At 42.3% G+C, this 12,213-nt stretch overlaps 1 protein-coding gene across 1 annotated transcript in view; it reads right to left on the bottom strand.

Annotated features, from left to right (window-relative positions):
* LOC138214594 (growth factor receptor-bound protein 10-like) overlaps positions 1-10,237 on the bottom strand; it is a 48,609-nt gene extending 38,372 nt beyond the window's left edge. The window contains exons 1-3 of the mRNA XM_069176325.1: positions 10,151-10,237; positions 7,620-7,725; positions 1,012-1,105 (exon numbers count right to left, since the gene is read on the bottom strand). Of these exons, the coding sequence (XP_069032426.1) occupies positions 1,012-1,105; positions 7,620-7,670 (145 nt within the window). The 5' untranslated portion in view covers positions 7,671-7,725; positions 10,151-10,237. The remainder of the gene's footprint in view (positions 1-1,011; positions 1,106-7,619; positions 7,726-10,150) is intronic.
* Between the last annotated feature and the right edge of the window lie 1,976 nt (positions 10,238-12,213).

The following is a 12,213-nucleotide window of genomic DNA, read 5'->3' as shown; positions in this document are numbered from 1 at the left end:
AAGTGACGTGCATAACCTAATGTATTTAACTTGCATAACATACGTTAAGACATTTTATGTACGTAAAATTACCTATTTTAACCCAAACCATGATCTTTTGGCCAAATCTAAGCAATGTTACTTTTCCTGCATATAGCGAGGCAAAACATGACACTGACATGGTATCCAGTGGACTGATGTGTGGTATGATATTGGGTTGCACGTAAACACCATACAGTATTCGATTGCAGCAGCAGTTAAAATACCACAACTTGTCAATTCAGCTTCACTAGTTGTCTGTGGGAACAAGGAAATACAGAAACAAACAAACTACAAATGCCAGGAGCTGGTATTTACAGTATGTGTGCTGTGTGCTTGTAGAAATCCTCTGATCACTGGTGTCGCTGCCTGTATTACAGCATGAACCTGTAAACCTTTTCCTATCTCCACCCCTGTCCCACAGATCTATGGCCTAGTTACTATAACCCCCCCCCTCCTCTGTCCTGCAGTGGTTGACCTACAGCCCTATATAAACACCTCATCCACTATCCCCATTCACTTGAAGCCATATTTAAAACACTGTCACATGAACATCACACATCAGCAGAGCAGACAATCCAATACACCAACAAGCCAAAGGAGAAAAAAAGAAAAAGAAAGAAAGCTGCTCTCAGGTTGGCCTCTTTCAAAGAAGGACTCCCAAGATTTTTATGCAGTTTAAAACTTGTCAATAACCTTTCCATCTGGAGAACAGAACATGCAGTGATGGAGGGAGACAATGTCCTAGATGGAAATAAAGATAGTGAGGGAGAGGTGTGGGGGGGGTTTCTAGGAAGACAGGAAGGGTGTTAAGTAGGCCTGAAAACAGGTTTTGGTTGTCGAGAGGTCCCACAAGGAAAAGTATGAAAAATTATGGACAGAATTGGTTCATTAATCTGTCACACCATGAAGAATAGATGAAGAGATGGAGGGTTAACGACCATATTTTGTATGATTTAAAATCCTAAATAAAGAGTGATGGAGAGGAGTTACCATGGTGATGTGGCAAATTCTGATTGGCTGAGCGTTGAAAGTCAGGAACAATCAGCTCATCGGGCCTGCGAGAGGAAGCGCGGTCCATCCTTTCCTGTCAATAAAAAAAAGACATAAAAAAGGAGGATTTAAAAAAAATAAAGACAAAAACCATATGGTGAAAAAAAACATGCAGTGCCTTTAAGATGCTGGATATTTAAGTGAAGGGTAGGAAAACGTGTTATTTTCAGAGTTCAGATGGTCAGACAGTGGGTGGGTTCCTTCCTCTGCTCTCGAGTAATATCTGGTCAGATGTTCAGAGACAAATGACACTTTCGCCCCGGGGCACGGTAACTTTATAACCCCTCTCACCCCCTGACCTTTGACTTTCACTTTCTCCAGTTGTCTTTCTCTCCGTCTCAGACACCTACAATCCGTTTTAAATTCTCCCAAGTAAAACTCACATCCATCAGTCATTTATGAATCTTCTTTTATTTTTATTTTTTAAAGTATATCAATCACAAAAACACACCGTCCCCACCACACTTGTACAATCTCACACTTCTGGAGATGCACGCGCACACTGCCAAGTTCCTCACACATTGTCTAATTTGAAGCAGCCTTGAGGCAAGAAGACTGCAGAGGAGATAGGGAGGGGAAAAAAGCCTTAACAAATTTTCAATCTTCCCTTTTCCAGGAAAAAGAAGAACATGGAAGCGTTGCTTCTAGGAACTGCTCGTGGCCAGAGGTCCTGTTGTGCAGATACGCACATACACACACACACACTCGCAGCTCCCTCTTGGTGCTTCGAAAACATCCATAAATGCCCAGAGTAAGATTTACAGCTCTGAGAAGCAGCAGCCAAAAGCTTTCCAAGGAAGGCAACTTGGCTGCAGGGCCTGTGGGCTGACGGAGAAAGTCTACAGGCTTCAGCTAGTGCTGCGGTAAAACGGCTAAACACTCTCTGATATACACCCTACCATGATCATCATGTGGGAAACATGCAGGTTGACATGCAAAGGCTCAATCAGCCCAGGGAACCTCACATTTACTTATTTAATACTTCCAGACCTACTTGCAGGTCCATCTTTAAATGGTTTAAAAGCTGTTGAAGACCCCAAAGTCTCTTCAAGGAACTTCAACATTTTTACATTCATTTGCTTTCCAGAAATTTTCAGCCAGCAGACAGTTAGCTTAGTTTAGCATAAAGACAGTTACAGCTAACCAGGCTCCATGTTTTTACAATTAAGTATATCCATAGATTAAACTAACAAAAAGAAAGCTCTAAAGTGTTCATCATTGTGCTTCAGATTGACTGGGAGTCAGGTGTGTACTGCTGTTTGTTGAAGGGAGTATACCTGTGACACTGTTACGTTGTGGCTCGTTTCTAAGGTTATGTAACCACTGTTGATGTAGTCTAGACATTTTAATAATTTTAATATAATAAAGTCAACAATGTAATCATGTTATATTTAACCATTGTCCTGGATTATGCAACTTAAGTGTTATTGTGTGATTTTAGTCACAACACATCCTGTGGCAGTGTTCCCCCAGTTTTCACTGTTTGTGCCAAGTTAAGCTCACTGCTTGTCATAAGCTCATTTTAGACATGAGTGTGGTATCAGTCTTCTCATCCAACTCAACAAGAAAGCAAATTAGAACATTTACCAAAATGTCTGTTCCTTTGAGGCATCAGAAACCAGTCTGTATAATGGCAATGTGGATAAAATGATGCCAATACATACTTGTATTAAATTAAGTGCTGCAGCCATAAAAATACAACATCTTGATACTTAGTGTAAAAGTGTAAGAATCATACAGCTACAATGAAAAGTAGGGAAAAGCACACAGAGAATATGAATGTGGATGTTTTCTAAACTTTGTGATTGACTGACAAAATCAAGAGTATAGAGATTCAATTATAAAAAATCATGAGATCTCTGTTAACACTGATCATTCTTCTCTCAGCATTGGTTTGGGATTTCCTTTTCCAGAGCACAAGAGCTCATTGTGTAAACTGTGTGGAGTTGGAGGCAGGACAGTGTCCTACATCTACCACGGTTATCAGTAGTATCAATGTTAATATATAGCTACAAGTAAAAGAGTCAACTTCAATGGATACATTCCCCATAAAAACCTCACCATGAACTCTGAGGCACTTTCTCTGACCCTACAGTTTGGGAGATAGTGAACTGATGACTCAGCAGTCAGCTCACTGGTGAAGTGACAAAATAAAGCAGATGGGAAAGACATGACTGTGTTTCTTAAAAGATTTCTGAAATCATTTTCCAGATGTGGATTGTCTACACAGCATTCTTGATATGACTAGTCTTAGGGGTGTAAGCAGTACCGTCCATGAAGGGATGCTTTCTTCTTGTAGTTTTATGGCTTTGAGTCAGTCCTCCAGTCTTGTGTTTTTTTAGTTTCACAACAGCTTCAATCAACAAATCTTGTTTTTCTTCTGTTTTGAGCATTTTCAGTTTTGTTATTTTTGGTGTTTTTGTAAGGGGGGTTGCATGCATGAGTCAGAAAGGTCACTAATATATGAACACTGGGTCAATATATATAATTAGGTCAATGTATCTCCATTAGGCAATAAGATGATAAAAATTACATTCTTCCATTGTTTTTGTAAAGATAAGGTTCTTCCAGACTGATTCCACCAGACTATTGTTCACAACTTCAGTTTGTGCTGTGATTACAGTCTGGAAACCCTGTTTTTAATGGAGTTGCAGAAGTTTTAGAGTATCATATGGTGGACAAGGCTGATTGGTTAAAAGCTGTTCCGATAGTTTCCAAATTAACCTGAGGTCAACACTCAGTAGGATCCAAAGGCTGGAAACAGACTGTAAATAAAAGTAGACGCTTCCGGGTCTGAAAAATGAGGCCGAAGCGGAAGTGCCTTAAGCTGCAAAACCCCCGCATGCTGCTCGAGGTCGTCTCCAAAAAGCCTCCAGCTCCATAAACTCCCGTTCAACTAGTCTCCTAAAATCCTCAGTCAATAAAATTTCTCCACGAGTTATCTCAGTTTTGCTAGCTAAATTCCCTGTTTCTTATTGGTACCGCTGGGTTTCCAATCAGATCGAGTGAGATCCCCGTTCACCCCCCCCCAGTTTGTCCAAATATGGTCAATACTGGCTCCAAACCGCTCCGAACAAGCAAGATGGTGACGGCCATAATCCGAACTCGACGCTTCTTAACGGATGTTCACAAACCAACAGGTGACGTCACTGTTGGTTGCTATTTGGCTGGAAATGATTTCCAAAGGAGCGTATCCAGACCCACATATTCACACAGTGAAAACACAAATTAAAATTTACAGATAAATCTTTAAAACGAGGTTCTTTTTGTGCCGTTTCAAACATAAATATTCAATAAACCTATCAAGCTTGTAAATGGCTATTTGGCTTACCTAAATAGGTAAAATGTTAATGAGGTTCATTAGAGTACAAATCTTCTACATGGTGTGCAATAAAGTACTTGTTAAACGTGAGCAAGACTGAGACTCTACAGATGTGCTATCACACTTTAAGCTCATTGCTACCATCAGCATGCTGACATGTTCACAAGAAAAATGTTAACATGCTGATGCTGAACAGGTGTGATGTTTACCATGTTCAACATTTTAGTTTAGTCAGTCTGTTTGCTAACATTTGCTGAATAGTTTTTGGTTTAGGCCCCCTGAGGTTAACAGGAATGTAGTTTCCAAGTTGCTGGTCATGAACATAGTGCTGCACGAACTGCAATTTTGATCTGTTGATGGCACCTGGTGAAACGTCACAAGATAATTCACTATGCATGAGCCATGAATGTCACCAACATCTTTTATCCATCCAATAGTTGGAGACATTTTAGTGAATGCAAAAAATGTCAACTTGCTGGTAGAACTATATTAAAAATCAGTGACCCTATCTTTAACCTCTGGGGAACACCAACTTCTCAATAAAATTGTACTGCAATATGTCCAATAGCTGTTGAGATTTTTCTTCGGGGGAAAAAGTGGTGGAGCAATATAACCATCCATAGGACATTAATACGGCTGAGATCACTAAAAGCTGAGTATCATAGGTTGCTTTATATGATTGTTAACAAAACTTCTTTTTCAATGTGACACCATCCTAACCAGAGAATACTGGTCTACTGATATGGGGTTTTAATATCTTTAGCAAAATATCCCGACTCAGCTTTATTGGACATACTTTTAGGATAGAATAATTTGGCATATTAAAAACAGTCTGAACATATTTTACATAGTGTCATGTCTTATAAACCTCAACAGGTCAATGAAAAAGTGCAGTGATGCCGGCTTCGAACGATGTTGTCTCTTACAGCTTGTACCTTTCCACCACAAGACTTCAGGCAGCTTTAATTCTCTGTTCTGCCACAATGATGTGACGATTTCCAGAATTCACCTGCTCCAAAAGCGAGTGTTTCTTGTCGTTTTCTTGGATTCAAGAGAGTTGTTTCTAGTCCTGAATTTTAGAGTTGTGCTGGTATCGTTCGATCGGATGTCATGGTCTTCGGAGTCAGCAGAAGTTGTAGTGGAAATCTTAGGCCTGGAGTTTCAATCAGCTTGACATATTAGGGTTGCCGTTGCAGAGGCATGCTGTAACTACTCTTGACATCTCTTTCATTATTAGCAAACTTCTGTCCTTTCACTCTGTAGCCCAAAGCACGAAGATCTAGGCATTTCAAATTACTTTCAGAGCATCAAAGGCTATGCTTCCTCGAAAGCACCAACACGACTGAGCGTGCTCATTTACACCACTGCAGACACACACCTCTGAGAATATAAAGACAGAGGGAACTACAATCTATGTTTTCATATAGAACAAATATGTTCAGGAACAAAGGGTTCAAAGACCGACATTGAGGAAGAGAAGCTGCTAAACGCTTTATACTTTCCGCTATTCTGACCAATTAAAGTCAGAGCTCAGCTGAGCTTTGACTCGGTGGACTGTAGTTTCTTAGTGCTGTGCAGTGTGTGTGCACATTTACAAATGCATACTCATACTTAAGGAGATGGACGGGAAAGGAGAGAGAGGGAAAGCGAGAGTTGCTGGCTGCTTCATCGGAGACATCTCTGGCACAGGTCCAAAGTTCTCACTTAGACACACACACACACACACACACACACACACACACACACACACACACACACACACACACACACACACACACACACACTTCGGAGACATGCTTGGAACGCTGCCCAGATTCCCAAACATACCCAACGTTATGTATAGTGTTATGTAAGAGCAGAGAAAAAAAGGGTTCATTTGCTCCTTATCTATACACACTAAATCTTCAGTCAGTGCCTACCGAGAGACTTCATGGGGTGTGTGTGTGTGTGTGTGTGTGTGTGTGTGTGTGTGTGTGTGTGTGTGTGTGTGTGTGTGTGTGTGTGTGTGCCATGCTGTGTCATGTCAGCTGGCAAGCTTTACATAAGAAACACGCATACACACACAGTAATGTTGTAACCCACTTCTCTCGGTCTAACTATCAAACTGTTTTTATCCGCTAGATGCAGGGTGGAGGAATGTTGTTTTCTATGGGGATTCAATTCGCTATTCACTGCAGTCTTACTGGTGCAAAACCCTTTCCTGGAAGCTAACGTAAACCAATCCAACTTAATGTCAGCTCAACAGGGGCTCAGCGGTCCCACGGTTTGGGTTAGCAGGGAGATGCATTTTTGTACCTCGGCTAAGACGAATAAGGCAGCTGAGGCTACGTCACCTCCATCGTCCCACCGGTCCAAGTAAGACATCATACCATCAATCCCATGCTTTCAGGCCGCTCACACAACAAAGTCCACAGCTTGTTATTGTTGTTTGTTTAGCGCTCTATTTATAGACCTCCTCTATGCTCTTTAGCCAAATTCTTTAGGTTACAGGAGGGTTGGAGAGGAGAAAATCCAAGCTGAGGAACAAAGGGCTCATTCTGCAGGAGTTGGACAGTGGAAGTTGGTCTGTTGTGTTGTAGAGACGCCATATTTCACCTAACTAGGACGGGAGTCACTGTGAAGCAAGTGGACTCACAGAGCTGTGCACATGTTGATACACAGGGGCAGGTTTGAATAACTATACTTGTGAGGACTGTCCACTGACTACAGTCGTTTTCTCGCCCATAACCGTATGTAAACTCTTACCGAGTCTAAGAATAATACCAAACTTAAAGCTGTACTAATTTTCACCTCTTTATTTTAACAATAAATTGTGATGTGCACCCTAAATCAAGTAACTCAGTAACAAACACACAGACATTTATCCAGAAACTCTGCAGCTCACTCTGGACCATTTGAAACTATGCCTACATCAATGGATAGAAGAAGTCGCACCATTCGGCCAACCAACCGAGACTCTACAGATGTGCTATCACATTGGGCACAGAGGTGCTTTAAGCTCAAAGTTACCATCAGCATGCCGACATGTTCACAAGAACATTTATATGTGTATGCTAGCTCACAACTGGCAAAGCTACATGAAACGGAGCCATCTTTAAAGTTATGAGTTACACCTGAGGTTTTCCAGCTGCGACGATAACCAAAGTCTGAAGCCCGACATGAGCGTTTATGTCATAAGCGACCGTGCATCACCTTGAAGCACACATACAGTAGATTGCATATTTACCTGGTAGTTTGAGTGACGTAAGAAGTAGTCAGGGCATCCCGCTAAGGCCATGATGTTCCCTCAGAGTTCCCTCCACAGGGAATGACCCTCCGGTCTCACCAGCAGCCTGCACATGAGGCAAGGACACAACACCGGAAACAGAAGGAATGAGAAAAAAAAAAAAAAAAAAGCGTCTAAATCACAGGGAAATAACACAAACTTCAAAACTGAACAGAACAATTACAAAAGAAGAGAATGAGGAAAGAAAAAAAAAAAGAAAAAAAACCTGCACCCTGCTCTCACCTTGAGAGAAAACAAAGCCTGCATGTGTGAATGAATGTGCATGCATGGATGGATGAACATGTGCACACTGAACCCAGTGTAAACACAGTCATACGACACACACAAGTTGGTTCCCAAACAAAGCCTGGAGCTTAAGACTAAATAAGAAACCCTCTCCAAGCTAGTAACACATGACCACTCACCACCTGCAGACTGAAGGGAGGAGGAGGAGGGGGGGGTTTCTGAAGCAACTTGAAATAGGAATCGGCTATCTTGGCTGCATTATCTGCTGTGAGTAAGCAGCAGGAAGTTGTGCATACGTGTGTGTTTGGAAAGAGGGCTCAAGCACTGCAACAAATATCCATCTCGAGCTATTCGGCATTAAGTCTCCTGTTTATTTTTTCTGTGTTAAGAAACGGCTCTCCTACTCGCAGCTACACCCCAGAACTCATTTCAGTCGTGTAATATGGAGATAAATGGGCTCCTTGGCTCCTACATAATGTCTTTTGGAATCACTCTCCCACTCGACTTGTTTTTCATTGCTTTCCTAGAAAGTCTCATCCAACCTCGCCTGTTGCTGGAAATCCCAGATCACCGCCAACATCTACTCGACTGCTCCCTTTAAGAGCTCCTGACTGCTTCATGGAAAGCTGAAATAACATTTTAAAGTTGTGCAGCTCATAAACTGAGTTCACGAAAAATGACTTTAATGCATCGCACATATAAATTTCAGGGACGTGCTGCAAATGATCCTCCACATACACCGGACCCTAAAACTGCCTCAACTAAAGCTCCTCTCCCTCTTTGACTCTGCTGATTCCTCCTCACTGTCTCTCCCAGCGTGTCTCCATTGTACAGGTCATTATATAACAGATATCAGATGGTTCAAACAATATCTCCTCCTCCCCTTCCTCCTCCTGCTTCTGCTTCTCCTCCTCCGCCTCTCTTTTCACCCCACTAATTACTGTTTCCACTGGGACTCTGCTATCTTTAGGTCGCTGTGCTGACAGAGAATGCGTGTCTAAATGTGTGTGCACAGTTGGACACACATTGAAAAGACACCCTCTCTCTCCACTGCTGATAATTGCACGCCTTTTTTATTTTTTTTTTTTAATGGCACCCTGTTTTGTATCTCACATGTTCTTGCATGGCTGTTCACACCAATCAAAAGTACTGGCCAAAAGGGCAAGCGCTGCTGATTGTACGTGCAGCTAATAAGGCTGAGAGCAAAGCCAAAGCTCCGAGTGCTTGACATTTACTGACATTTGTGGATCCTCCTGCAGAGAAAGGGAATAATTCAGCTTTGCTGGTCATACGGGGAGATCTAGAGAATTAAATGAGGGCGGGGACAACTTAATAATGCCACACGTGTGAGTGTGTGTTTGTCCGAGTAGCACGCCCACACCAACATGTTTCCAAGTGGACTTACAGCTTGGTTTTCAATCATGACTCTATGCTCTCACCAGCACACATTAGTGAAACTCTACCTCTTATACTCCTCAATGTTACCTGATCCTCAACGGACCTGAAGTCTTCTTTATGCACCAGGAAGGAAGGAGGAAGTTTAGCAGCCTACAGAGATTAGCCTACATTAAGTCACAGCTAATGGAGCTTTATGACACACCATCAAAACACACACACACACACACACACACACACACACACACACACACACACACACACAGCTTATCCTCCTTGATGCAGAAGCTCCTTTATGTGCTGTGGATTCAGATAACTCTCCTTTTTTTTTTTTCCTGAGTTAAAGTTGGAATTAGCAGAAGAAGCCAAAGCACACTTGCAGTGAGGAGATGAAACAGTCTCTGCAGCAGCTTTCTGACACTGATGGAGCATCTAGACTGACTGGTGTGCTGCAGGAGTTTTGTCAACTGTTGGCTTCAAGGGCAGAAACTCTCTTTCACCATCACCGCTTCAAGTGTGAGTGCAGTTGTGTAGGTTTAGGAAATGGTGGTTTTCATAAAGCAAACAATGTCTTCCACAGATGCATGATCCGTTCCTTCACAGGACAATTTCTTCTTCAGCTGTTAGTTTGACACTCTTAAAGATGTGCACAGCGACCTTGTATCTCCCAGCACAGCTGAAAATGTGAGGACAATCTTATTTCCAACAATAAAATCGTTGGTAAAACAAGTTTTAAAGGGCGTCTCTGAGGCTCTATGCATGTCCAATAAGCGTGTACAGGCAGAAAGGTTGTTCAACAATACGCGGTCCAAAGAGATATTAGTTCCCAAACAAATATACAAAGTGCTTACGGTAATGAAAGACCAGGACGCAGCTCGAGAATCGTGTGCAGGACGCACGGACGGATCAGCACCCGGCGCGCTTCGACTATCCTCGTCTGGATCTCCACTCAAACTACTCCACCCCCTTCACAACTCTGTCCGCTGCTCTGTTGTCTTCACCTTGTCTCCCCCACCCCGCCCACCCCCACCCTCCGGCACCACCAAGTGTTTTCCTTGCACACGTACACACATACACACTCACACACGTAAACGCACACTCGCGCTCGCACGCATACAGCCGCTCTCACCCTGCACTTTTCGACCAGCTGACTCTCTTTGCTCTCTCCACATGCACGCACACGCGCACACACGGGAGTGCGCTCTCTCTCTCTCTCTCTCTCTCTCTCTCTGAAGAAAACCTCCTCTCTCCCCGCCCCGCCCTGTTCACAACAGCACACTGCAAAAAACAAACCTCTTTTTTCCTACAGGCTGTTGGTCAGTGTCCAAATCCAACATGCTGCAAAACAACTGAGAGAATGAGAGTTTTAATAGAGTTTTACACCAACTTTTTTTTTTTTTTTTTAAAGAGCCTTAACAATCCAGGGCTATAAGAGTGGAGGTTGACAACTTTTTGCAGTGTGTCCCAAACCTGATTTCATCCCTCCAAGCAGAAGGAAGCCTCCAGCTGAAGTGACACAGTCATTAGTGTCAAACCATCCATCTGGTGTCACTACTGCAGGTTTATCATATGTACCTGCTGTATAGCCTGCAGGATATTTTCCTTTGTGGCAAATCTAATCACGAATTTATACCAGAACACCAAACAACAACAACAATCAGCACCTAAAGGCACATTAGAGCTCAAACTTTACATTTAAAAATAAAAAAGAATGATAAGGTCACAGTCTCACTATTGAGGACCATAAACAGACAGCAACTCCTAATGAGATTTGATAAAATAGTACACCACATGCAGATTACAACAAGTACACTGTGAACCCACTTTTTGGGACAACATACATACAGTGTTTTATTTTAACAGGGGCTGAAGACAAACATTTTGAACACTGCTGATAAGAGACCCCCTTACCAAGCAGACAACAAATAATGACATCTTAAGAGACAAATATTAACTGAAACCTTCTCACCCATACTGTTTGCAAATTTCTTTAAATATGTATGTTTCTTAAAAGCCTTCTTGACACTGCCAAGAGTAAAATTTAATAACTAATTTCAAGTCTCTAACGCCAAATATTGCTCACAGCTTCAGTTCAGTTCTTCACTTAATTATCGTCTGGAAACGCGGCTCGCATTAATGTCCCCTCAACCTGTCTGAAGGGCGGACCAATAAGTGAGCAGTGTCAGTGGGTAAGTACAAGATGACGTTGAAGAAAAGACATTTTTTTAGTTGCAGCAGTCAAGACTTGGCGCACACTGATTGGTTAAAGCTGCTCCAATTGTTTCAAAATGAACCTGAGGGCAACACCCAGTAGGATGCAACGAGTACAAACAATTCCCTAAAAAGCGCATCAAGACCTATACATTGAATTAGGCTAGCACCCACATGCCCATACCAGTCCTATAGTGTCACTTCGAAACAGGAAATATTAATCCGGTCTCTTCTTCTGTGTGTTTTGTCAGAGGTGAAACAAGTTATCAAATTTAATCTGGTCTGCAGAATCCCTTTGTGTCTTCAAAGACAGCTCGAAGGCCTACTTCAGACTTACTCTTACTCTCCTGATAGGGTAAGCCCTTTCCGTTTCTCTCTAGTAACATCTACGAGGTGCAATCATAAAGTTCAGAGACTGCATCTATATAAAACCAAACACCGTACCTGATTTAAATCCTGTAGTCCACTTGTGCAGTGATACACCCTAACACCTGAAAGGCTCCCTGAAAGCATCTCAAGCCCATCTACCATTCGCGCTGGATCTCCTCCAAAGTGTCAAAATGACGACACTACAGCTTGAACTTAATTTTACGTAACAGAAAGAAGTCAGGAGCTAAATTCGGTGAGTGTGGGGAGGGGATAGTTTTAGCTAGGCGAGCGGCATGGTTCTGTTAATCCACCACTGTGGTCCTGACTGAAATAT

The sequence above is a fragment of the Embiotoca jacksoni genome, unplaced genomic scaffold (assembly GCF_022577435.1).
Source record: "Embiotoca jacksoni isolate LCO1_2020_lvr unplaced genomic scaffold, fEmbJac1.0.p SCAF_7, whole genome shotgun sequence".
Classification (NCBI taxonomy): Eukaryota; Metazoa; Chordata; class Actinopteri; family Embiotocidae; genus Embiotoca; species Embiotoca jacksoni.
Note: the sequence above shows the minus strand (reverse complement) of the source record. Positions and strands in the feature narration are given on the sequence as shown.